Raw genomic sequence first — 27,766 nt, forward strand, 5'->3', positions numbered from 1 at the left:
TTTAAATTCTTAAATGGGTTTAATATGTAGATGAAAAGGTAAAGATAACTAATAATGGCATAACAAAATAAATACAAATAACAGGGGTAGTAAAAATTTCCTGCCGTGTCTTAAATGTGTAACTTCCTGTTTGGAAAAGCTTTTTAAACTTGTGAACGTGACACAATTTTATTGGTAAATTAATTCTTATCTACATGATTATATAATAACAAAGTAGTAAAACTGACAGTCGCTTCTTTTGTAGAAAAAAGCCAACCCTGATGTCTCCTACAGATATGTGTCACATTCTGTAAAGTGGTTATCGTGTCATTGTGCAATTATGATTGACATGCTTCTCTTTCATCCAGTCAAAATATTGATTTTTTAAGCATGGTGATATGTAATGTGACCGTTCATTTTAGTTTTAGAAATAAACAACCAGTATTAGCAATGATCCTTCATATAATTCTAGGCGTACCATGAGAATGATTCGATAGAAATAAGGAGATTCGTCCAACTGCATAATTCTAACAAGACACGTTTAAAAGTAAACAATCGAAATATTCGATATAGATGCATATTGATCCAAAAATGTTTCAATACATTATACCTTTGATATCATTAGGGAATATAATAATTCTTTTACTAGGACGATGGGATATGCTTGGTTTCCATACGTTCGCTGATATTTACATAAATTGCATTTCACAGAAACAAAGAAGTTACATAAATAATTCCACCACATTGAACTGATTGAACGGCTGCGTTTGAGATTGAATAAGATTATCCACTGATGATCGTTTTACAGATGTAATGGAAACCCTTCCGGTATTGTTCTGTGAGACATAGGTAGATAGAATCACTTTACCAAGCAATAAATTCCAAATATATTCCTGAAATGAATTTATACTAACACTTGACTACTAGTATTTAACTACTAGTACTTGACTACTAGTACTTGACCACTAGTACTTGACTATTACAGTTCTGAAACTGTTTCATCATTCATAGTTTTGTACTGATGAATGTCTGGATCTTGCGATTGTTCCGACATAAAATAGACACTGTTTGGAGAAGATTCTGTATCATCCTCGATTATCTCCTCACTAGTCTGTTGCACCTCTTCAGTTTCTTTTTCGATCTTTTTGATTTTAAATAAACTCTTTTTGTTGCAAGATGAGCACTTGTGAAACACTTCGAAATTTGTGTAGTCCACTTCACCAATAACTGTCACGTAAGACGGATTGTCGTCTGTGATTTCTTTGCTAGTGATGGATGCGGCACGTTGAAATTGATTCGGCATAGTATAATCGTCACTGAATCTTCTTACATTTCTTTCCACTGAACAAGGGTCCCTGTATTCGTCATTATGTTCACTGCTGGTTTGGAAAGCTCCATCACTATAAGGAGCATCACTGTCGATGTTTGGGATATGTCCATTTGAAATACTTTCACCCGTCTGGGGTGTTTTATGTGGTTCGAGGACTGTGTCGTGTATAGTATCTCTATATACATTTTCCTGTGGTGATAAAACACTTATGAATAATATAGTATATATTCAATGCTTTTGACATGTATATAGTCGCGTAGGAATTAAATCCATTAAATGCATTTATCATAATGTAAATATGGCAACTACCATGCAATACTATTGATAACCGACAACAAACTAGTTTTGAAGCATTTAGTTGTGAAATAGATGAAATACATCTGTAACTAGAAAAATGGTATTTTTTATATTGAAATGTCTTTTCCTTTCACTTACGGTTGGTCGCATTTGTTGTGCGTCTTGAATTGTTGTATATTTATCAGGTTCGTTGTCATCAGATTGTGGGGCTGCCTCATTACCAATTTCACTTAAACGGACTTGATAAGAACCATTTTCAGGTTTCATGCAACAGAACTTAAAATAACATCTGTAAAATGAAAACGCAAGGGTTATTATGAATAAAGTTGAAATATATGATATTTTTTTGTTGTTCTCTATATTTTTTTCATAAAATAAATCTATGTCTAAGCATATATGTGTGTATACATATCTACATATGTGTATGCATAAAATTATTATTAAAAATCAAATAACTAATCAGTTTTAAATATCTGTATTTCTTTATACAAATGTAGTGTGATGCTTAATCTAACACAGAATCATTCGTTGAACACTTCTGGAAAATGTAATTTATAACTTTTTCATGTGTTGTATTACAGAATGTGTGTTTACACATCGCATGTATGCCATATGCATTGTGTAACTTACAGGATGCATTTTTCTTTCCGCAAATAGATATATAGACAAATGACAGGAGGAAGGATAAATCCAATTACGACACCGCCGATGATTGATCCTATGACTATTCCAGCAATTGAATCTTCATCTATTATGGGGGAAAGATAATAGAATATTTGATTAATAGTTTGTTTTCATTTTACAAAATTCCTATAAACGTTGCAAATTATATATTTGTACAGTGTAGATATTGACATTATGAAATTGATTTGTATCGGTTCTCTGCGTAAAGGTAATAATGTTTAGAATAGTGCATTTTTTTAGATACAGTTAAATGGAAGTTTTCATTCGCATTCGATTTTGTTACGAAATCAGATTTAATGGAAAAGGACTAACCCTTAGATTATTTGAGTCTTCAATAGAATATTAGGTAATTAGTAATACCTGAACAAAGGGGGGTAGGACGAATAAAGATTGGAGTGTGTTCATCAGAGCAATTCAGAATGACACGAATTGGAGCAACACAGCTGACACCAAAATAACTTTCATGACAAATTTCTTTCAGTCCATTTGTACTTAAACAGATTAAAGCTGAGGCTGTGGTATACATTTCCCAGGAAACAGTACATTTCTTACACAATTTCTGGACAGTGTTGTTCAAGGCCTGAATATATAACAATCATATTCTATTTACATGTACATTCACGATATAAAAGTGTTATGTTAATGCCAAATAAAACTTAGATACTGTCTAACGTTTTTCATACCTATTGTTAGGAAGACCTTTATACACTGATTTTGTCTAAGCACTACTCCGTTTACCTGATCAAGATATAGGGCTCATTGCTCACGGCGGGTGTGAGCGGTTGACAGGGGAAACTTACCCCTAGGCACCTGATCCCACCTCTGCTGTGTCCATATGTCTGTGTTTGCCCAGCTCTTAATTTTGTTTTCCTTTTCCGAGTTATGATTGATTGATTCATTGAATATATCTCGAGAATATTTGGCCTATATGGAGACGTCACCACCGCCGGTGAAGGGCTGCAACATTTAGGCCTATGATCGGCTCTTATGGCCTTTGAGCAGGGAGGGATCTTTAACGTGCCACACCTGCCGTGACACGGGACCTCGGTATTTACGGTCTCATCCGAAGGGCCGCCCCATTTAGTCGCCTTCTACGACAAGCAAGGGGTACTGAGGACCTATTCTAACCCGGATCCCCACTAGATTTCGGAGTTATGAGATTGATCACTGTTGGTCATCTTGATCAATCTCATAACTCTGAAATCCCGTGGAGATCTGGGTTAGAATAGGTCTTCAGTACCCTTTGGAGTTATGAGATTGATCACTGTTCGTTCTCTTCACTTTTGCATGCTAGTATACCTTAAATTATAAGATTTTCATTCAAGTTCTTTTCTGGGTTTATAGAAAATTGCCGTTAACGTTATAGAGAAGCAGTGTTAAAAAGGATACTAGCCTCTACCATTTCGACATGACAATCGCCATTGAAAACATCATGATACCCTTGAATGTATTGATCTATACAGTCCAATCCAAAGCTCTGTCCTAGCAAGCTCTCACCTAGCGTCTGTAACCTGTTGAGTAAAAGAAAATCCTTGTTGCGTTCTTCAGTACTTTCCACGTATTTTGATAACAGGATATTGACTGTGTTCTCAAACAATACAGAATACTTTAGATTATGTGGTGATTCTGTATGAGATGAAAAATGCATGAGTTTTCATCGTGTAAAATAAATGAATTTAAACAAACATATATATATGTAGAGCCGTATAATTCCTTTAAAAAAACCTCTTACACTTTGTTAATGTGATCCACGCTGACTTGCTGTCCTCCATTATTCACACTTGAAACTTTGTTGGGTTGTGTTTCATCCTCCTCGGGATTATTGGTGATGGTATCTTGTACTTCTTGGGTATTATTTGATAACACAATAGTAAAACACATCCACACGAACAGGAGATGCACGGGAAATCGATGTATCATGTTCCTATAAAAAGAAAAGAGTTGTTGGTTATCTTTCCTACGTTCTGATTGTTTATAGTAGAAACAAACGCTTTCACATTTCATTGTGAACATTCACGAAACAAATTGAATGAATAAAAGCAATTTCTACTTATCTTATTGAAGTGTTTTATATGATACACGTTGTGGCAGTTGACACATTATAAACTACGAGACAAAGTGGTTGATAAAACAACGTGATCTGTCCCGATATATTTTGCATTTCGGTTGAGTATCACCGAAGAGACATTATTTGTCGAAATGCTCATCTGGTGCATCAAAAGTGGTACCGTATAAGTTTTATATTATCACATGGATGGAAAGTGATGATAACGATCTCATTAATCCCAAAATGAATACAAAATTCAGAATAGAGCAAACACGGACCCCTGGACATAGCAGATGTGGGTTAAGGTGTCTAGCAGAAGTAAGCATCCCCTGTTGACCGTTCACATCCACCGTGAACCCTATCCCTCGATCAAGTCAACGAAGTAATATGTAGTTAAAATCAGTTTGTAAAGAACGGTCTAACAATTGGTATGAAACACTTCTGACAACATATATCCTAATGACAGGTTATATTAGCAAATAAGATCATTATATGACCATATAATATGTGGAAAGCTTCAAACAGTAACATTGACTTATTTGTTTGTAGCTAACCTTGATTTAAACATTACATCATATATACATATAGAATCAGCTGAGATATTAAAACACAATGTGCAGGTGGTAATGGAATATTGTTACATAGATGTGAACAAATGACAATGGAGAAAATGAAGTCATTCAATTTATCATAAAGTCCAGTTTTCAGTTTGCCTTTAACAGAACTGGTTCACAATTTTTGATAAAAATAAACAAAAATTCATATTTGGTGTTAAACATTAAAAATATAACTCATTTAATGTTGACTTCCAATTTTTGACCTTCTAAATGCAAGAATAAAAGAAATATGTTAGCCTTAAATCTGTGTTATATAAGCAAAGACTCGAGTCTTTTTATGCATTCAAATAAACAAGTGAAATATTGAATTTGTAATATAAACCATCTTAAATCTGCATAGTCACAGATGTTAACTTTTAGATGACACGCCCCAAAAATGCTTGAAATATGAAAGACATAATAAACTAAGATCGATATCCATTTCTTTTGAAAATTTCGTTAACGATAACATACCACAATCTTTGTCTACAAAACAAATCACAAACTCTTTGAAATGAGCTTCCTTGTCTTAATTTTCATGTGAAATCCTTTAAACACATTAGACAGTAGATTTTGATCATCAAAAGTGAAAAAAAAAATTGGGGAAAAATCGGGAATAAGTCCATTTAATAGAAATATCTACTTTCAATAATATATCCAAATCTGAAGCAAATATGGAAGATTGTGTGGTGTCTTTCATTTCGAGTTCACTGGTAAATATCGAATCAACAAATGAATGTAGATGAACATTTTTGATAAATAAATAGTTAATAGATAAGACGTCGTCGATCTATCTAAATGTTTCTTGTGTGGAAGCTTTTTCATGAATTCCTTATTAGATTTGAAAACAGAAAAATTTCCGTACCCTACAAATTTAACCAATATGGTGGTAATGGAATCGTCGGCAATATTTGTAATTTTAAGTCTACATCCTTTTAGGCATAAAAATAACAAAGATAACGAAATTGTAAAACAGTTTCAGTCCCTGCAACATCATTTTGTAGAAATGAAATAATTTTGTCTTGTCAAATAGTATTTCCATGCCATTCACGTGTTATACAAATGCCCTTATGTCAACCATCTGAAGATGAAGTTGTACTTACTTATGAAAAACAAATAGTTGTTGATACTAATGCAACGTCTAGAAAACGCAGTCTGTATTGTCTTTGACTATTAAATCAATCTAAGATTCATGTCGGTACAGTATTTAGATTGCCTTATTTGATAAATCTTGGCCACGACTCGCTAGACAGGTACATAGTCATGATTTTGTTTTGTTCATGAATGATACATTCAATATTGTTGAGGAAAACCTTGCCCTGCAAACTATATATGGTTTAAAATCATTTTATGCATTTCATATATTTAGAATATAAGAAACGGATATTTGCTCTAATTCTATAAATCTATAATACGTGTACCAATCTATTTAAAGTATTGTCTTGACGATCGGTTGTATTCGTAACATCTGCCGTAAAGATAATTAGCGATTTTCAGCGAGATTGTGAGTTCACACAAACGGACATCACGGGGTTGTTTACGTTTGCGTTAGTTATATGCGCCGTTAGATATCGCAATGTGCATTCGGTGACCTCTTCCAATAAACATACAATGTAGAATATTAAATTGCAAAATTCATTTAAATATTGTCACCTATTGCTGCTTATGTTACTTTGATAATGTTCTAAAATGCATTTAATATAAATTAACAAATACATATAAGCAATGAAATGGCATTGACTGTATATTGTTTAACGTAGCTCTCAATAATTTCTCACCGATATGGAGACGTTTTAAGAGACCCATGAGCCACATCGCTCACCAAGGTATCCTTGGTCTTACTGTTGTGATGTTGAAAATGTTTTCAATCTTTCTTCCCTGAAAAATGTATACCACATATTGTGATCCCAATCTAGCCCCAAAGGGTCACGATAGAACTTAACTTGAATTCACATCACATTAGAATGCTCCATTGCCCGTGTTACTAATGAATGGTGAAGATAACGAACAGTGATCAATCTCATAAATCCTATAAGCAATACAAAATAGATAATTGGGCAATAACTGACCCCTGGAAACACCAGAGGTGGGGTCAGGTGCCTAAGAGGAGTAAGTATCCCCTATCGACCGGTCACATGCGCCATGAGTCCTATATCCTGATCAAGTAAATAGAGTTATCCGGAGTCAACATCAGTGCCCCAAGAACGGTCTCAACAATATGATGTTGCTGTTCTGGGAAAGTGAAGAACACGAGGTCAAAGATCATGCTATGAAAGTCTTTCCAAAAGAAATGTCGATGACGTTTGTCTACTAACAATACTTATCTTCAGTCATATGTCGATTCAATATTCGATTGATCAATGTTCATTATTCTTAACTTTCTTTCCAGTGGACTCGGTATAAAAGACACCATGAAGTCTTCGACAACTGCTTTGTACTTAGATATTTATTGAACGTAAATGTTCACAACACACTAACAACTCAACTTTATGATAAACAGGTTAACTTCAGATCGCCCATCGTCAACTATCTATATCTATGTAGCAATATTCCATTATCACCTGCAAATGGTCAGTAGCTAAGTACTTTGTTACTAGCTTGAAAATACAGATGCATTTTTAATTGCTGTGCTAAAATTTAGAAATTCATTTAAAAGGTAAGGATTATCTCCCTCATACATAGCCCTGATCCATAGACGAATTTGGCTCCAGTCGTTGGCACTCTGTTTTTCCTTTTAGTTTTTACAGGTTTATTGTTATTTCGGATTTCCAAAATGTCGACTTGAGCATCACTGAAGAGACATTATTTGTCGAAAAAAAGTTTTTCATTCATGTCTCTCTACACTGGTTTAATATACAAGAGTTTGCTCTGCATATAAGCAATTGTTAGATCAAGGCAGGGATTTGAATAGTTAAGTTTAAAGTCACCTTTCGCACGTTCTATAGTCGTTATACTAATATAGTTTGCCAATACAGCCTATTAGTGGGTCAAATTCTGTCTAACGCGTTTCATACCAATTTTTATATCGGTCTTTACACACTCATTCTGATTACGGTTTGTTCAGTTTACCTGATTAGACTATAGTACTTGGGACGGGTGTGACCGTTGGACAAGGGATGTTTATTCATCCTAGGCACCTGTACCCACCTATGGTACATAATTAGGTGTCCAGCTGGACTTCAGTTGAAAGAAAGCGAAGAGCAAAAACACGAAGGTGGATTATGTATAAGATTATCTATATTTAGGTTCTGTAAAGTGTGTTTATAATTAAGAAGTTTGGATGCAATAGTAGAAGTCTATTTGTAGGAAATACATAATAACGACTTCAACTTGAAATTTGTTGAAATACAAGACTGGAACGTTTTATGATGAGGTGATGAGGAATGTTGGGTATGTTGACGGCATCTATTTCTTTGTTAGTAGATTTAAGTATACGGATCTGGCGGTATGATTCGGAAGAAATATCCATAGACCACAGCGGTTTAAAGATCATGTGATGGGAAACATTCATAGAATTCAGTTTATGTTCTGTTGTTGAAAAATCCAAGCATGGACTAGCTTCGCTTGCTTCTTCATATAACGTATTCACAATTCTCAATGGAACAGAGCAAAGTTTTGTGCAAATATGATGTAGAACTACAAGTGATGTGGTAAATCAAGAGTGGTATATGGCATATTTGGTCTCTAATGCAAGGTGAAGATAACGAACAATGATCAATCTCATAACTCCCACAAGCAATACAAAATAGATAGTTGGGCAAACACGGACCCCTGGACACACCAGAGGTGGGATCGGGTGCCTAGGAGGAGTTAGCATCCCCTGTTGACCGGTCACACCCGCCGTGAGCCCCATATCCTGATCAGGTAAACGGAGTTATCCGCAGTCAAAATCAGTGTGCCAAGAACGGCTTAACAATCGGTATGAAACACGTCAGACAGCATTTGACCCAATGCGAGGTTGTATTGACGAACTAGATCGTTATAACGACCATAGAATTTGCGAAATGCTGACTTCAATCGAGACTGTTGAAATCCCTGTACCATCATCTTGTTTGTCAGTAGCTTACCTCGATTTAAAAACTGACTATACCCAGAACAAGTTCTTGCATATCGAATCAGTTGAGATATATAAACACCATATGCTGGTGATAATGGAATATTGCTACATAAATGGGGGAAGTTGACGATGGAGAAGCTGAAATCATCCCGTTTGTCATACAGTTGAGTTGTTAGTTTGCCGTTAATGTCTACTTTCAATAAAATATCTAAGTATGAAGCAGAAGTGGACGACTCTTTGGTGTCCTTTATTTCCAGCTCACAGGGATATATCAAATCGACATATGAATGAAAGCTATCATTGTTAATAGACAAAACGTCATCGATATATCTAAAAGTCGAATTGAAGGTCACAGCAAGATATTTTTTCTTCTCACGTAGAAGTTTTTGAATAAATTCTGCTTCATATGAATATAAAAACAGGTCAGCTAACAAAGGAGCACAATTCGTATGAATGGATAATTTCAAAGATGCTTCGTATACATTATTAAGAAAAACTTTGATCCCCTATTATGGACCCAACTTACTCCTGGGGATCATTATTTGACTTAACCATAATCTGCAATACCTGGAGATGTTCGCATATCTAATTTAGATAATCAAGGCTCTGCTGTTTCTACATGTATAATACACCCATATAAAAATGTTGATCTCCTATCATGACCAAGCCCTACTTTCGGGGATTACAGTCTGAAAACATTTGAATGTGCACAACCTAAGGATGCTTAATTATTAAAATGACTGGTACTGATCCTTCTGATCAAGAGAAGATTTTATCCCATATATCTCAAAGTAAAACTTGTGTCCCTACTTCCAGGAGCCACAATTTGAATTAACTTCAATCTGCACTGCCGGTGTATACTTGAACATTAATATGACTAATCATATGGCCATGTTGTTTAGAAAAAGACTTTTGCTATGTATCCATATGTTAAACTTTGAGTCCCTATTGTCACCATACCCAACCCCTAGTAGCATGATTTGAAATAAACTTGAATCTACTTTATGTCAGAAAGTTTTCAAGTGAATTTCTCTTTTTTTTTTCTGGCAATGTGATTCTTGAGAATATTTCTAAATGACCCTACGCTATGGTTTCCTTTTTTATTATCTCACTGATAAGGGATTATGATCCTTCATTTGAACAAATATGAATCCTCCTTATACAAGGATGAATCGTGCTAAGTTTGATTGAAAGTGGTCCAGTGGTTCTTGAGTTTGAATACCAAGACAACAAATGGAATGGCATATGGGGAATTGGGATATACCGTCTTCTAGTAATAGCCAATATATAACTGATAGTGTTTTGGGCGAAACTTCATTTCCCTAGTAACACTGATAAATTGTCCATTAAAATAGATCAATTAGTTTATAAAAGAGACATCAAATGGTTAAAATTTATAACAAAATATATTGAACGAGTGTGGACTCATATTTGTGAACAACATAATCTCTATATAATTCAATTTGGGTAAAACAGGAAGTTAAAAGAATATCAATAGACAAATTTATTCAAAAATGGAGGAGTAATATTTATCGTTCTCCTAAATGTTTAAATTACAGACTTTTCAAAGATTCTCTGATATTCGAGAATTATCTCACTATTCTACCTAGAAAATACGCAATAATTTTATGTAAATTGTAAACTACCCATTGAGTATGGAAGATGGAATAAAACTCCTAGTAGTCAACGTTTCTGTTATTTATGTAATCGAAACAGAGTAGGAGATGAATATCATTACATTTTTGAGTATACACAGCATGATTTAACAAATGTCAAAAAAAGCTTTATTGTCTGAAAATCTAACAAAGAATCCAAATATTATAAAATTCCACGAACTATTTACATCAACAAATCTTGCACTGCTAAAAAGTGTATGTAAATTTCTATTTGTTGTAAAGGAAAATATGGACCTTACGTAGCTTTAATGATTTCATTAGGATATAACTTGGTCTCGTAGTAATTCTCATTTGTTGAATCAATGTTTCTTCACTTTATACATAGTTATATAGAAATATTTATTCCTGTACATGTTGTATATGCAGTGTTCTGTATTTTCCAGCCTCCTCTCTGTAATGTATGACTGTACATTTATGAGAATAAAGCATTGATTGAAAAGAAGATTCTTAAAGGATGCCACAAAATTTTCCCAATTTTTTATTATCTTCCCTTAAAAAGGGGTGTGAACAAACTTGCATCTTCTTTACCCAAACATATTATGTGGCATGTTTTTGCTGAAATTAGCCCAGCGGTTCTTCAGAAAAAAAGTCGAAACTGTGAACAATCTACTGACGGAGAGACAGTCGGACACCAGACAAAATGTAATAAGAAAAGTTCGCTGAAGCTTTCAGTTCAAGCAAGCTAAAAGGAGGAAGCAACTGTAATTTGAAATCATTTCAATGAATATGGGGTGACTTAATGTCAACTCTATTAATATGATGCACACAATACAGTTTAAGTTAGATAGACCAATGTAAGTTACATGTAAAGATAAATTAAACATGTATACATTTTTAAGCAACTGACGGATAAAATTATCAATGAAACCAGCTATAGCAAAATGATATTGCTAAACAAAGTTCCATGAATACATATATAATTAACTGCATTTTAGTACATGTAGTCATTACCTGATAATAATCTATTTTGAGAGAAGTTTGTTTTGAATAGGATACGTCGAAGAATTGGCATGTACGTGTATTATGTTCCAACTTTTCAAAACCAGTTTTATACAGTTTAAAGTGTATGCAGTTATTGATGATCGAAGGCATTAAACATTATTATGTATATATATATATATATATATATATATATATATATATATATATATACATATATATATATATATATATATATATATATATATGTGTGTGTGTGTGTGTGTGTGTGTGTGTGTGTACACAGTTGCATTATGGGAACTATCAAGGAACACAGCAGTATACAAAACGTTGGAGACATCATGTCGCCTCCTCTTGGGGAAAGTAGAATATGAAGCGACAAGCGTTAAGTTATGTGGATTTTCTGACAGAGAATATCTAATAAAAATTTCATTATATCTGTCAATAGGAAGGAATCAAAAAGATAACCTTTTTCACCGAATCGCGACGACATCGAAGAAGCAGTCTGCATTTTAAATAAGGAATTAGTATTTCTTACGAAAATTTACTTTAATCATTACAAACATAATTAAACTATGATTACCAGCATTGGGATTGGGATGAACAAAACAAATGGCATGGTAGCATATCAAAAAGGTGCAAAGAACATACTTCATTAACTTAACACTCTAAAATGGTTTATTTATATCTAAAGCATAGAAATCTAATGCAATCTTTAAGAAAAGCTCTCCTTGCTCAGAGACAGCAAGCATATTTATACAGGTATACATTGTAATGAACAAGGATGTCGCTACCAAAATTGTGAAATACATGACCCCTGGTTGGGTTTCTTGTGTCTGGGCAGGATTTCATGGCTCGTGTGGTGAAACAAAAGGCTTTATTTTTTTTACAAACATACTTCGTCACTCCTTGGCATCAAATAATGTAACTGGGACATAGTAATAATAAGAAGAGATCATTTCTTTACCAAAATTGTAAAATTCATTGCCCTTGGGGTCAGGGGCTCCGGTGCTAGACTGAAACGCCATGGCTCATGAAGAGGTGAAGATAACGAACAGTGATCGATCGCATAACTCCTATAAGGAAGACAAATTTAAGAATGGAGCACACGGACCCACGGACGTACCAGAGACGTTATAAATTATATCGAGAATTATATACGCACCGGAGATGGGATCAGGTGCCCGATTTATAAAGAAAGTACATGTCATATTAACTTGTAAAATCACTAACATCCTCAGTAGAAGACAAAATGTGTATATAGTTATTGAAATGATGTAGCTTTCTACCGAAATTGGTGAAGTTCCTATCCTTGGGCAGGAGTTCTGGCTTTAGGGCGGGGTCCAAAATGCGTATATAGGGACAGTGCATTTAATCCTTTAAAATCTGGGTGAGGTTTTTTTCACTTTTGTGCATTGTGAAGAAATATTTTGTACATGATTATTTAAAGCATTTAGTTGTCTATAAAATTTGTGAAATTCCCTATCCCTTGGCCAGGGCGCAGTCTGGACCCAAAGAGGTTTATAGTGGAACATGCATTTAATCTTAAACAATCGTTATTTCTATGAAAGACATGCTGCTGTTTTGAAAAATTCCCTACCCTTGGACCAGGAGTTATGACCTTGGGGCGGGCCCCAATGGGTATCTAGTGAAAATGCATTAAATCTTTAACAATTGTCTTCTTTACATATTGTACCTTCAATTCTATGTGATGTTGATAAATACTTGATGTATGGTTATAAAGAGCATGTAGCCTTTTACTCAAATTGTGAAATGCTCTACCCCTGTGTCAGAGGTTTAGTTTCTAGAGCATAACTAAACAGGTCAACAAGCGATCACATGATGTAATTACTTCAGTACATTGCGATAAAATACCATATGTATGATGGTGGAATTATTGACTTCAGACCTCAAAATGTATCAATCAAAACGACATAGCACAAAGACATAGTACATTCTTTTAAAGTGCTCTTTTACTCTTGGGTCATTAAAATAAAGCTTAATCTAGAAAGCCAAGGACAATTTTCGTGCATTTGAATAAAAATGCACACGATTTTAATCCAGTTGTCCGTTGTCAAGTCTTTGCATGTTACTCGGGATACTGATTTCGACTAAGATTGCCCCATTTGGCTGAGCATGATAAATAGAGCTTTCGGTGGATGCGAGTGATAAACAGGGGATGTTTACTCCTCCAAAGGACCTTCTCTCTCTCTCTCTCTCTCTCTCTCTCTCTCTCTTCAGGAGTCCATGATTGCCCTACTCTTAATATTGTATTATTTGTAGGGTTTATGAGATTGATCACCGTTTGTTATCTTCTATTTTCCACGTGACTGTTTAGGTCGCTTTGTTTCATGAATTTGGATAGGAGATAAATATCTCTTTTCACCAAAGGTGCTATAAAGTTTAATGGAATTAATATTGGACTGATAATTGCATGTGAATGTTGCATGATATTTTAAAATATTTGTTATTAAAATCATTCGAAGAGGCTTACATCCGTTATGTACCCAACTATTCCAGTCCCGCACACATAGTTTAGTCGAGATTTATCTACAATATCGATCCGAAATTTTGAAAAAAAAATTGTCCTCAAATCTGAGGCTAAACCAAATTTACCAATAATTGTCAGAGAGTTGCACTTTTATCTAACATTGAAAAGACATCATCTGTATTCCCTCCCCTCCAGTGGTTCTGTCATTTATATCCACGTTTTTCTTAAATGAGATTATTTATATTTCCAAAATTAAAATAAAGATGCATTGTACCCGGGGTCTCCCTGTTTACAACTACATTCAAAACTGAAAAAAAAATAATAGGTTGTCATACCATAATAGGTTCTACTAAAGCAAAATAAATACGAAATTAGAATCGTTTTCTATCCCGAAATTGGAACTGAGACATCTTCCACAACAGCATTACCTCATTTAATGGCATAAATATTCCTTTAAAAAAATACACAAAAATTAATAGTGAAACGATCAAAACCCGGAGATTTAAAAAAAAAACTGTACTCTCATTACAAAATCTACCACTTTCACTCTTTTTTCCACTGCACCTAATTTTAAGATTTGATTTAAGCATAAAGCGTCTCTTATTTTATATCTTGCTTAGGCGGTGTAATAGTTGGTGGACATTGATACATGGAAAATATGCAAGGACTGAACATTATATATAACGGAATTTTAACAGTTCAACATCGCTATTGCATGTAATACTGGCCTTTTAGAATGAATCATTTAAATTATTCATGAATAGTTTATGCAAGTCATATATGAATAGGGAAATGATAATGGCATTGTGATTTATTTTGTTGAACAAAAAGTTATTCTGTAAGTCAATGTCGAGGAAAGCCGGTGTTAGAAGTGGACACATATACTAAAGTTAAAAAAGCTCATTTTTCATAAAATGTTTGTACATATATGTGAAAAGTGAAGATAACGAATAGTGATCAATCCCATAACTCCTATAAGCAATACAAAATAGATAGTTGGGCAAACACGGACCCCTGGATACACCAGAGGTGGGATCAGGTGCCTAGGAGGAGTAAGCATTCCCCTGTCGACCAGTCACACCCGCCGTGAGCCCTATATCCTGATTAGGTAAACGAAGTTATCCGTAGTCAAACTCAGTGTGCCAAGAACGACCTAACAATCGGTATGAAACATGTCAAACAAAATTTGACCCAATGGTAGGTTGTATTGACGAACTGGATTTTTATAACGACCATATAATTTGCGAGATGCTCATTTCAATTGAAACTGTTGAAACCCCTACATATAGAAACTTTTTTGTAAACTTGTAGTGTATATCTAGAACATATCAGAGTTCGTTAAATTGTTTAGCAAAACTTAAATGGTAAATGCACATAATATCCACAAACTATATAAAAAACAACTAGTCTAATACTTTTGTGCTATCGCGATATTGTCCCTTGGATACGATTGACCTTGAAAATCTTTCTTGGTGTTCTATCTCTGTTTATTTTTTTATTGAAATGGGATATCAATACGAAATTCATGGTTTCCTTTTAAAACATTGGTATATGTGTCCATTTTCGTATTTGAAATTTCAGCATAGTTAAACGTAATAAACTATATTTTTTCCATACATTATATCAACAATTATAAACATTGAAATATATCAAAGGTTTAAAAACTTACCAAGACTGTATTACCACACGATAACCTCTACCATTTATAAGCCGAGACGTCAAGGGTCATCAGTTCACATAAATAATAAAATGTAACTAGTTGCCATTTTTTGATATTCTTATTTCTCAAATACACCTCGCACGAAGAGTCCTTGTAAAATATTTCCCTCTATAAAATACGCAAATAAAATATTCCCCTTATGAAATACGCAAATTAGCTATCAAATATCTTTATATATAAAATGCGCAATTCTAATCTTCAATTCATTGAATTTATTTGCATATCTCCTAATTGTCTGTAATAATAAACTAGTATATATTGGTGATTCTTGAGGAAGTATTGAAGTGGAACTTATATAGGAAACTATGATGCATAATGTGCACAAAATAAATTATTTCAAGTAGTTTGTGCATAAAAGTATTTTGATATCAATACAGCAGACGGTTTTCAAAGATGACTCCTTTCGTTATGCCAACATTGTTTCGAAATATCTAGGTGTGGATAGCTCGTACAATTTTAATGTTTTGAGGTGTGGATTTCGTTTCACGAGCCAGGTTAAAATTCAAAGGATGCAATTTACATAACATCAAAATGTGTTACTAAAATATGATATATTTGTTTTATTTTATGATCGAAGTAGTTTATTAACAATGCGTGGATTACTAGCATTATGATATTCTTCCATAGTAATTTCATTTATCTCAAAGAGCCATAACAATTATATCATAGTCTGTGAATATCAATACGTATTGGTTGGTTATAGTTCTTCAATCAGAGAAGTCCCGTGGGGACCCGAATTAGAATAGATCCACAGTACTCCTTGCTTGTCGTAAGAGGCGACTAAATGGGACACAAAAACCGAGGTCCCGTGTCACAGCAGGTGTGACACGATAAAGATATCTCCCTGCTCGGGGGCCATGAGCGCCGAGCATAGGTCAAAATATTGCAACCTTTCTAGGGTAGTGGTGACGTCTCCATATGAGTGAAAGATTCTCAAAAGGGAAGTTAAACAATATTTAATCAATCAATCAATCAGAATTTTTTTTTTACAAAGACGTGGACTTAAAACGTGCGTGATACAGAGTTCCCCTTGCATGTTAATCACATAAATGACGTTCTTAAAACAATCGTCTAAAGGTTACACACGATTTTCATTGGTGTGGAAAGCCCTGGCATGGGTAACTGACCACAGGATGGAGTGCCACTTCCTTTTGCATCCTACCCGACAACATTAATGTTAGCGGTGTAATTTTTCTTCCTTTAAATTTCAAGTTCTATAGTTAATTTACAATAGTCGATAGCTACGGTTCTATGTATCTTTTAAACATCTTATAATTGAACCCATGAATTTACTTGGGATTTTCATTTCAAAGACTGTTTATAGTATAGCAGATTCTGTTTACAGTTCTCACATTAATTGATATTCCCAGCGAAGGAAATTATCCCATGACTTATCAGAAGTTCCATCTATTTCATGTTTCTCTGAATTTATCAATGGGTCGCTGTACAGTGAAGGCAATGTTAACATTATAAGTTAATTGGGTTTTTTCTAGTGTATTTATAACTACCATACAAATAAAGAAATTTATTTTCAGAAAAATCAGTTTGACCACCAGCGGTGGTCAGTGCCAGCTTCAACATCAATAGTCAAGTAATGATGTCTTAATCAGATGACTTTGAACACAAATTAGAACATTAGATGCGAAATTGAAAAGCTAATACCAAAGGCACGTAATTCATAAGATAAACACTGCCTAAAAGTCAATAGTTGCACTGCTGAACGACATTACCTTCGCGAACATGCCGTTCCACATACACATTTTTAAACCAATGCTCATATGGTTTTAACACACTAAATATTGAAAAATATTTGTACAGATCTGTCCGCAAATATATATTCTACATTTACACTGTACTTTTATCGATCGTAGAGTAGGCGGGTCAGCAATGGTTGAATGTCTGGGTTCCCGTATTGTTTTGTGAGACAATATACTGTCTCCATTGTTTTCACATGAAAATAGTAAAATTCCGACATGTGTTTGAATTTAACAATAACTGTGCTGTACTTTGATCACTCAATCCTTGTAAATTGATTTGCGAGATTCTACAAAAATGTTGACGACGGGACAGATGAACGTATATCAGGTTTTTTTTAAATGTTGGGGGGAGCTCATTTTGCCTTATCTTATCGATAGAGCGCAATTCGTTATCGTAGAGCTGATATCATACTAGCTATATTTCGAAATTTGCAAATTTTACTTTAAAACGCTCGCAATATCCATTCATTATAAGTTCCTTACTGTAAATAAACTTTACCGGTACATTATTGCATAATGATTACACTTCTCATACTGTGGTTTTTTTAAAAATGAATTCTGTCTGTAAGCCATTTTGAAGAATGAAATATCCTTAAAGATAGAAAAACTGACTGAAATAAATAAAAATCACAAATTACTATAAAAGACTTAATGTAAAGAGTCACCTGTTTGGTATGACGATGTGTTCCTAGTTCACACTCCCAACCTATTCATGTCAATATAATCCCTCGTGTGCTTTTTGTATTCGGTATGCATCACGCCTGAACGTCTACCCGTTTAAATGTTCAAAACCCGCTCGACGAAACATTGACTTTGGAAACAAGAGATAATTATCAGTCTCTCGACCTTTACGATATCACAATAAGTCTTACATAATGCATACACCCCATGCTATTTTAATTACGTGCTGTATATTTTTGTAACACATGTATCCCAGGGCCGTAAATTAACCTTCAATTTGGAGGAGGCAGGAAATTAGGCGGGGGTCTGGGGGCCACCCAGGCCCCCAGACGCTGAGCACATTTTGTGCACACTGAACACGTTTCGTGCAAAATCCTTGATTCTAGGGCCTTCTAAGATGTTACTTGACTAACTCATTCTAAAAGAAAGATTTGGAATGCTTTTTAAGGGAGGTATCATGTTCTTAGTTATTGGAAACAACATAAATTCTAATGAACTTTAAATTTTAATTTGTTTTGGCTCAAAAGTTGGAGGAGGCAGCTGCCTCCTCCGCCTCCATGTAATTTACGGCCCTGTATCCATTTGAAATTTTTATTTTGTAATTAATTCGATCAGGTCTGAGACCCATTGTCTGCTGTTATGTTGTCCTGTTTATTTAACTATTATTCCTGAATGAAATACATGTCAAAAATACACAAACGTCCAATGAAAACGTACATGTATATCATCATTTTCCATATATTTCACTTACCGTAGATATGGAGCAGTTTTTATCCACTATATTTATAGCTTTTCTTTTCAATTCTTAATTTCGTCGATAATATCGAGTACATGCACACGTATCTACTGATGGTTCAAGAAGTGCACGAGTTTGTTAACATCGAGTGAAATATCATCGCTAAAAACAGCTGATTGATAGACGAGAAATGTACATAAACTTTGCAATATGAAAAGGTTTGGTTGAAATATCCAATAACATTTTATTCAAAGTATAGAAAAGACTTTAACTGGAATATCAGGTAACTAGCACGGGGTGTATCTCTCTGTACACTTCGTGAACATAATGTTCTTTGACATGAGTGTAAACAACGCCGTCTATAAAGAGAGTTAATGTAGCGTGGCTTACCTCCGCCCCTGTTCTCCAACTCCGATCGTGTAATCGTCCCCTCAACATCGTGATTTCAATAAAATGCCCATTTATAGTTTCCTAACTTAACGTATGCATTTATTTATCCAGTGATAAGGAAAAAAAGTAGGGTGGTTGTTTTTATTAATATATTATATTGCACATTATTGAACCATATGCCAGGCATGCTAAAGAAAACCGCAATGCACATGGACTTTGATATAGAAAAAAAAATGAGCGAGAAGTACCTGACATTTACTTTTTATCTAAGTCACATTCTTATACGATTCTAACTTTATTAATTTACACTTGTTTATACAATTGCGTATCTTACGGAAGGTAAACCAAATGTATTGCTACTTTCCTTGATTGTATGTGCTGTTGTGACGCGCGGAACTTCATCATTATTTATATTTTGTGAATTTGACGTTAAAAGTTCATTATATAATTATTATTGGGGCTTGTTGTTGTTTTTAAAATGAATTTATCTATGAACATTTCACAGACCAATAAAGAACTCCCTGCTGCTAATCTCATTACATATATCTCCTGTGAGATGGTTTACTTTCTTGTTTTGATGTCCTCACATGTAAATATCTAAGACTTGTTGTCAAATTATCTGGTTTAAAACAACTATCATGGTTAAGTTTTTTATGACAGCATATTCTTGGTATTGAACAATTGATCTTTTAAGCTATTATAAATAACAAAGGAGGAATACAATTTCGTCATAATCTGAAAGGATACTAATGATTGTAAGAGTTCTCTTATTTCCTCGACCTCTTTTAAATAAAACCTGTAGATGATCCAGTTTTTAGTTTCCGAAATTAAGTTATCACAATTTAGCACTTATTAAAATATTCCAGAATAATTTATTACGCATGGAAATATTTGCTTAAGACTTTTATATCTTAAGACAGTTTTGTGAAACAGCAGTGACATACTTTATGATTGTCATAAGTCAGGTCTTGTGATAATCATACGATCTGTCTTGTGAAAAATCTTAAGATACTTTTGTGAAATCCGGCCCAGAAGTATAGATTTCACAGAACGTGAATATATTGTGGGACACTTGACCAGGGTTTCGACCCCCCTCCTTTTTTTAGACTCATTAAGTGATGATATAAGTAACTGATATCATGTATAACATATCTATACAACAGTGTAGCTGTCGTTGAATATATTGATTAGACAGACTGAGTGACGTCGAAGAGGATTAGATGGAAATCAGATTAAATTCAAAGCGAGATACTAGTTTCATGCACTATACAGAATATCGCAAGCAACATTATCAATAGAATATCAGATATGATTCCTGCAACAGGTGCTTCCTGTAAGCAACATTATCAATAGAATATCAGATATGATTCCTGCAACAGGTGCTCCATGTAAAGTCCTTTTTTATTTTTAAGTTTGTTTCAATGATGCACAACTTTAACTGTTATTACGTCATAATCAATGGGCACACACCTACTACTCAGGTCACACTTTTTTCAAACAATCAAATTTAGAAATAAAATTTATCAAAAATATTGTGGAGCGCGAGCATACGATAAGTTAGGCGGAGTTATCCTTCTTCGTGGTGTAATTTCTTATTCTTCTAACGAAACAGAAAATTGAATACCGAATGTGACAACAGGTAATGCAACATTTAAAAGCTTCCAGTGTCATAATGGAAAGTGATCTGCTATCTTTTCCGTATGATTAGATGATCTAAGATGATAGCATCTCTTGATTCACGATATCATTTTGTCTTTATCGTCGTTTAACCATTTGCTATGATATATAAAGGGCTTTACAGGCTCTTGACACATTTTGAAAAAAGAAAAGAAAGCTTAAACTGTTTTAACAAGTCAGACATCTACCTGTTCATGCGCTTCCCTTGAGCAGGCTAAATAACTAACAATGTAACATTACATTGTTTCTGTCAGTCAAATAGACTCTGTATATTTTCAAGATTTCTTCTCATTTTTACCGTTACTAATGATCTCACTTTGAATATCTCATATAATTGGCACTGAAAGGTTACAAATCTGGGGTGGATTCGTACAAGTTGGGTTCTTTCATTTACAATGTACTAGTATTTAATGAGTGAAAAGAGGGGAATTTACGCTGGGCACTTTATACAGTTTTGACATAAAACACAGATAAATTATATATAAGATGGTGATACTGATTTGTCTATTGACATAATTGCCTGATGTGGACTTTGATGATTAGGTTGGGAATTTTCGTTGAACATACTGAACCTATTGAACAGGCGATGACTTGCAAAAATGATTCTTGTGTTTCTTTTATGGATATGGAGCGAAATTACTTGCGTCCAACATAATATTCCTACTGATATCAGATTAATGGCCTTTAGCTTTTGTACTTCAAAGCAACCATTTTAAATAAGTTTTGCTTTGGTGTTTGCTATATTGTGCAGCGATATTAAGTTTTCAATTCCTCAGTCCCTACATCTCTAAATTTTCCAATAACTTCACATTGTATCGTGGTACATCTGAAACCAATATAGAAGTTGTGAGACGGGGTTGTTAATGAGCGAAAAGCTTTACTTTCAGTAGAGATAAACATTAACCCTGATGATGAGGCATATCGGAAAATTTCTAAATGTAATTACTACAAAAGAACTCCAACTGCTGCAAAGTACCGCTACCATTATCGATCAGGGATACCATGTATGACAATGCCGGCCTCTTAATGAAAAATTCTCGATATGGTTGTCCAGCAATCCTAGAACCCCCCCCCCCCCCACACACACACACACCCTCTAGTATATGCACTCGATTCAAGAACTTTACAAACAACATATTTAGATACTTTTTATGTATAAGAACATATGTTTTAAGATTACTGACTTAGTAATTAATCATACTAGACAAAAATCAACACATGCTCGGATTGTCAACATGTTTGGTTTTAATCGGTACCATTTATCACACAGCAAACATGTATTTCCTCACACGACTGAATTATGTAATCATGAAATTTTCTCATCACAGGCGTTTTTCAACCAACACTGGTTACACATGATCACCCCCCCCCCCAAAAAAAAAACCCACGCTTCCTGTTCCTTAAACTTAGATTTATTAACACAGGAATAGATGCTATAAGCATAAGCAATATTTTTCGTCATAAGAAAGTTTAATTTTGTATTCCATCATGTTTCAAGCTCAAGTCTACACCCTGTATTTCCTACAAATGTACTTCTTCTATTGCATCCAACTTTATAATCACAATATTTACATTACCTATATATAGACCATACAACATCCATCTACTTATATGTGTACATGTTCTTCTCATTAAAGGTGAAGATAACGAACATCGATCAATCTCATAACTCCTATAAACAATACAAAATAGAGAGTTGGGCAATCTCGGACTCCTGGATATACCAGAGGAGGGATCGGGTGCCTAGGAGTAATAAGCATCCCCTGTCGTGAGTCCTATATCCTGATCAGGTAAACAGAGTTATCCGTAGTCAAAATAAGTGTGCCAAGAACGGCCTAACACTCGACATGAAACGCATCAGATAGCGTTTGACCCAAATATAGGTTGTATTAGCAAACGTTATAACGACCATATAATTTGCGAAATGGTTATTTTAAACGAGATTATTGGGACCCCTGTACCATCAACTTATTTGTCAGTAGCCTGTCTCGATTTAAAAACTAACAATACGCAGAACAAACTCTTGCGTATGGAATCAGTTGAGCGATGTAAACACAATATGCAGGTGATAAAGGAATATTGCTACATAAATATGGGAAGTTGACGATGAAGAAGTTGAAATAATCCCTTTTGCCATACAGTTGAGTTGTTAGTCTGCCGTTAATATATACTTTGAATAAAATATCTAAGTATGAAGCAGAATCTCATAACTCCTAAAAGGAATGTAATTTTTCTTTTAATTATAGCCCAACTTGACATTATCATTACTGGTGACGTCAATATACCCAATAGTTGAAATAGACGATCTCAAGTCACTTAATTCAAAAGGTCCAAAATTCAATGATCCTCAGTCTTCAAATTATTGACAGAACTTCATTTCTATCATGAATTATGTCGAAGATTATGCTACACTAATATGGACTAAATATGAAGTAAACAAAATTGACATTTTGTCAGAATGGATAAAATATATAGGAGGAATATTGAAGTATTGTCTTGGACACATTAAAACAAGATTTAAACTTCTGTGTTTTGTGAACCAGACGTAATGAAAAAGTAGAAAGGTTACATGAGGAATATGTTTTGGTACTTGTAACGACATTGTATTTGTTCGTATTAAAGGCATATTATCAAAATTGTATTTCCAACGAACCTGGTTTTAATTTCACAATTGGTAATCCAACTTATACTTCCTTTCCAAATACAAAATGTTTCAAAAATCATGATTCAGTTTTAAATGGATCTAGTATTGAAGTCAATAGAACGAGCATATATGAATTACCATATATGCACTGGATCCCAAAACTACACAAAAACTCTTACAAAGAGTTACATTGCAGGAGCCAAAGAGAGATACAGCAAATGTTCTCGACTACCAAGTCCCTATCTTTACTCCTTACAAAAATAGTAACTGATTTGAAGGAGAAACTTCAGATATGTTGTGCTAGTAGTGGTAAAAAATAAAATGTTGATGCAAAACAGTCCAAAGAACATTTAGAATATTTGAAATCACAAAACTTAACCCAAATTACCAGCATCACATGACACTACATGTAATCACGATAAATCAAAGACTATATTATAAAAAAAGCGTAAACTGACCCAAACCAGGTTATACTCGTATAACTTGCCCCAGAATTAAAGTCATTCCTTATAATTTAATGCAAGAGACAAAGATGATAACCTTCGTTTATCAAAATGTACATAACCTCGGAAAAATACAAGTCAACCAAGCCGCGCAATGATTTACTTAGCAACAGCGACACGAAGCGTCCAGATCTAGCTGCGAAGCCAAAGGTCGCCATCTTTAATCTTAGTTCTACGGAGCCTAGCCATTTATCAAAATATTGTATCGAAAGTAAAGTTTATCATGATAGAAAATATGTGTAGACTATCCATGTAATGAGTATTTCGCTGCCATTTAGAGATAGAGATCGACTTTGAAGTCGCTCATCTCCGACAGATTGAGAAAATACGGGAAATTGCATTGTTTAGGCCTACCCAAAATAAATCTTCAAATATCAAAAAATGCAATAATTTACGGCTTTCAACTCTGTGAAAACTTCTACTAAATGAAAACGTACCCCTGTATGCAATGTTATCGCTAATAGTAAATCCGACACAAGAAAATATGTAAGCAAGTAACAAATAGCATCCACATGTCAATGTGTCTGACGTCATGTGATAAAATGTGACGTATGAATTTTTGCTTGCTTTGTTGAAAGACGGATCAAGGAATAAAACAACGCACCCCCTTCTTTTCCCCAGTGAGAAATGTATTTCAAAATGAACAGGGTAATGCTTACTTGGAAAATCATTAATTCGAATATAATATATTTGTTTTAATCTATCAATAGTATTATTCGACAATACATACAGAGAAAGATGTTTAACAAAAGTGATTTGCGTACAAGTAGGCCTAGATGCTAATATTGACAACGAGAAAACAACATGTGTATCAAACCGAAGTATTTTATTGTGCACGTTGACTTTCTATTCCATAGAAGTTTAGAGAGAGAGAGAGAAAAAATAGTTCCGACATCTGGTTGTCAAGGGGATGAGTCCCCATACCAAACCAGCTGACCAAACCAGGTTATACAAAAATAACCTGTGTTCCTCAATTGGAATTTACAATAAGAATTAAATGATTTTTTGATATCAGGAATTAGATTTATTGATATCAGAAAATGATTTTTTTGATATCAAAAAATGATTTGTATTTTCTGATATCGGGAAATCGATTTTTTTTATATCAGAAAAAAGACTCTTATAAAACTACGATCGACTTAATGAATGCTCCCTCTGATGCAACCTTCAGCTTCCCGTTCAAATTTGTTGCGAACCTGTAGATGTGGGGAATAAATGGTTAATCTAATCCATTATATGGACTCTTTACTTGATTGTACAAACGAGGAGAGCAAAATAGGAAAAAACTCTATTCAATTAGGCAGGCCGGTATTCGATACCGCCAAAACTCCGGATGCAGAAAATAACCCGAATTTAAATATGTCCAGAATTATCAAGAACCCTTATAAAATTCTTTTTATCTTTAAAAGACTCTTCAAAGAATCTGAAACATCAACAAAGAACTAGGTACGGTTGCAATGGTAATAACGCCTAAATTTTCTATATGTTTCAAGTTGTTTACTTGAAATAAATACTAGCACAATTACAAACTAGATGCCAAGTGTGAACAATAAATCCATAAACAGAACCTTGAAAAGCGTTGCTAAGCAACTTACGTAATAGATATTTCCACCATATTTACCGGAAATTCACAATTTGGGGGCAAATTTTACCATAAAAATAAAAAATATATGCAGGCCGCAGCCCTCGAGCAAAACGAAACTTGACTTTAATTAAAGTATCTTCAACAAGAAATCAACGCAAGCACAAATTTATTTGCTCGAGACCTGCGCTGGTAGTACATTTTTTCCGTTTTGTGACGATTTCTGGTGGCGGATTCATAGGGACGTATCAGACGATGCAGCTGTATTCACCTTGTAATCATTAGGCCGACCAGGTAAGAAAAATACACCTTCAGCAAATTTCAACACGTCATATAATTAGATATTTCATCATGTTTAACAAGAATTTGAGGCTGTAATCAATACACACATCACATCATGACATGAAACGTTCGTGATTTCCACCCCCACCTCCACTACCTATCGTTAGCAGCAAGAGCTTGCCGATTCAGTACATGTCTAGTAAAATATATTTATATAAATTATTTAGCTATAGACGATGACATTTGAAACAAAAAATGCCTTACTTCATTAATATAGGCCTTATCAGTATTTAAAAAATTTGTATGAATAGATCTATCGGACTAGGCCTTAAGATTCATTCAGACAGGTCTGCAGACGGCAGAAAATCATGATCGGCGCTGATGTTTACGTGTATATATATGTGTGGCCAACTTGCATAATTCTATAAATGTTATTGAAATTTTTTTTCGTAAACATGATTAAACAAATTTAATAAAACTTATTATGACTAAACTCTTGACATAGTAGGCTAGTATATATATGCCGTGTGTGTTTGTTTACGAATACTTGGCTGGTTCCTTATCGTATTAGTGAAAAATAGTCTGGCTCCCGCCCCCGCCACGCTTTGATCGTGATCAATGAGTGGCGTTTGCAGGGAATGTAAAAGAAATGAAATCCTTGCTATTTTGATTTTTCATTCACATGCACCAATATATATAGTTCAGGAAAGATCACAACAAAATAACTTTGTCTCACTTACCTGTGGCTAACGACAACAAAACACACGAATATTCCACGAGCAATGCACTGCGCACATTGTCAACAATTATCTATTTGAATGTTACACAGCACGGAAGCAAAACATATGTATGCAATTAAATATCCCATCACAGAAATGTACAAATAAGTATACATCCACTCAGGAAAACTGATTCACTGGTTTTTCAGTCTATGCGAAAGATTTTTTGACAACACAGGACATTCGGTCCTGTGTAATCAATGAACACACCGGACCGAACCAAATTTTGTCAGACCGAAAAACCTAATGTATAAAAGTGAAACACGTGAAAATGCAAAACCAAGGAAATCTTATTTATTATACCAGTAATACTATACCAGGGATCCTTCCCGCATAATACTTTAGACGGTCCATGCGGTTTTAATCATATTCATTTACGTATTTGGATTTGTGTGATAGTTTTTACTTATAACAAACATTTAAATGACTCCGTGTCAAAATAGTAAAGCTCAAAACCGGACAGTGAGACATCGGACATACCGGTCCGGTGTAAAAAATGACGCATCGGACCTTAGGCACTGCACATCGGTCAGGTCCGACGGTCCGATGTCTTTCGCATAGACTGGACTTTTTCAAAACCATGTGCTAAAAAAGTTTGGTAGCTTGACGTCACATCTGTCGGATAAGGCGGACCAGAAGTGTAATAAATAATTAAAATAATGTGAAATAATTATTTTACATCTTCACTTTTAAATTCGGATTTATTCAATCAGATAGAAAATATACTAGTATTATATGTTAGAATGCAAGCGAATATATTTTTAAGTAACAAAATTTTCAATTTTGGTCAATAGTTTTGTGGTATATTTGTGTTTATGTAGCTATAATTGCAAAGGAAAATAAAAACAACCATCAAATGATAAATCATGTGTAATTGTGAAGTTATAAAATTAATGTTTTTTTTTATAGGTTTAATATT

The 27,766-nt window shown here is 34.2% G+C and overlaps 1 protein-coding gene across 5 annotated transcripts; it reads right to left on the reverse strand.

Moving 5' to 3' along the window:
- Positions 1-26,898, reverse strand: LOC125655578 (uncharacterized). Of its 5 annotated transcripts, XM_048885904.2 has the most exons (8): positions 19,006-19,120; positions 18,239-18,384; positions 4,023-4,214; positions 3,684-3,801; positions 2,651-2,870; positions 2,237-2,354; positions 1,745-1,895; positions 1-1,498 (listed from the first exon to the last, which is right to left on the reverse strand). In XM_048885904.2, exons 3-8 carry the CDS (start codon positions 4,208-4,210, stop codon positions 959-961), a joined length of 1,335 nt encoding a protein of 444 aa, XP_048741861.2. In that variant the 5' UTR covers positions 4,211-4,214; positions 18,239-18,384; positions 19,006-19,120; the 3' UTR covers positions 1-958. The 5 variants fall into 5 exon arrangements, with proteins under 5 accessions (XP_048741861.2, XP_048741866.2, XP_048741862.2 ...); XM_048885909.2 differs by lacking the exons at positions 18,239-18,384; positions 19,006-19,120 and adding an exon at positions 26,809-26,898; XM_048885905.2 differs by lacking the exon at positions 18,239-18,384 and having other exon boundaries at positions 19,006-19,161.
- Between the last annotated feature and the right edge of the window lie 868 nt (positions 26,899-27,766).

Source organism: Ostrea edulis, chromosome 7 (genome assembly GCF_947568905.1).
Source record: "Ostrea edulis chromosome 7, xbOstEdul1.1, whole genome shotgun sequence".
In the NCBI taxonomy this organism is placed as follows: domain Eukaryota; kingdom Metazoa; phylum Mollusca; class Bivalvia; order Ostreida; family Ostreidae; genus Ostrea; species Ostrea edulis.

Coding starts and splice junctions, on each gene's coding strand:
- LOC125655578 (XM_048885909.2), bottom strand. CDS start 4,210: ATGATACATCGATTTCCCGTGCATCTCCTGTTCGTGTGGATGTGTTTT. Junction 2,355..2,650: donor TCCTACCCCCCTTTGTTCAG/GTATTACTAATT, acceptor CCCCCATAATAG/ATGAAGATTCAATTGCTGGA. Junction 1,499..1,744: donor CACAACAAATGCGACCAACC/GTAAGTGAAAGG, acceptor TTATCACCACAG/GAAAATGTATATAGAGATAC.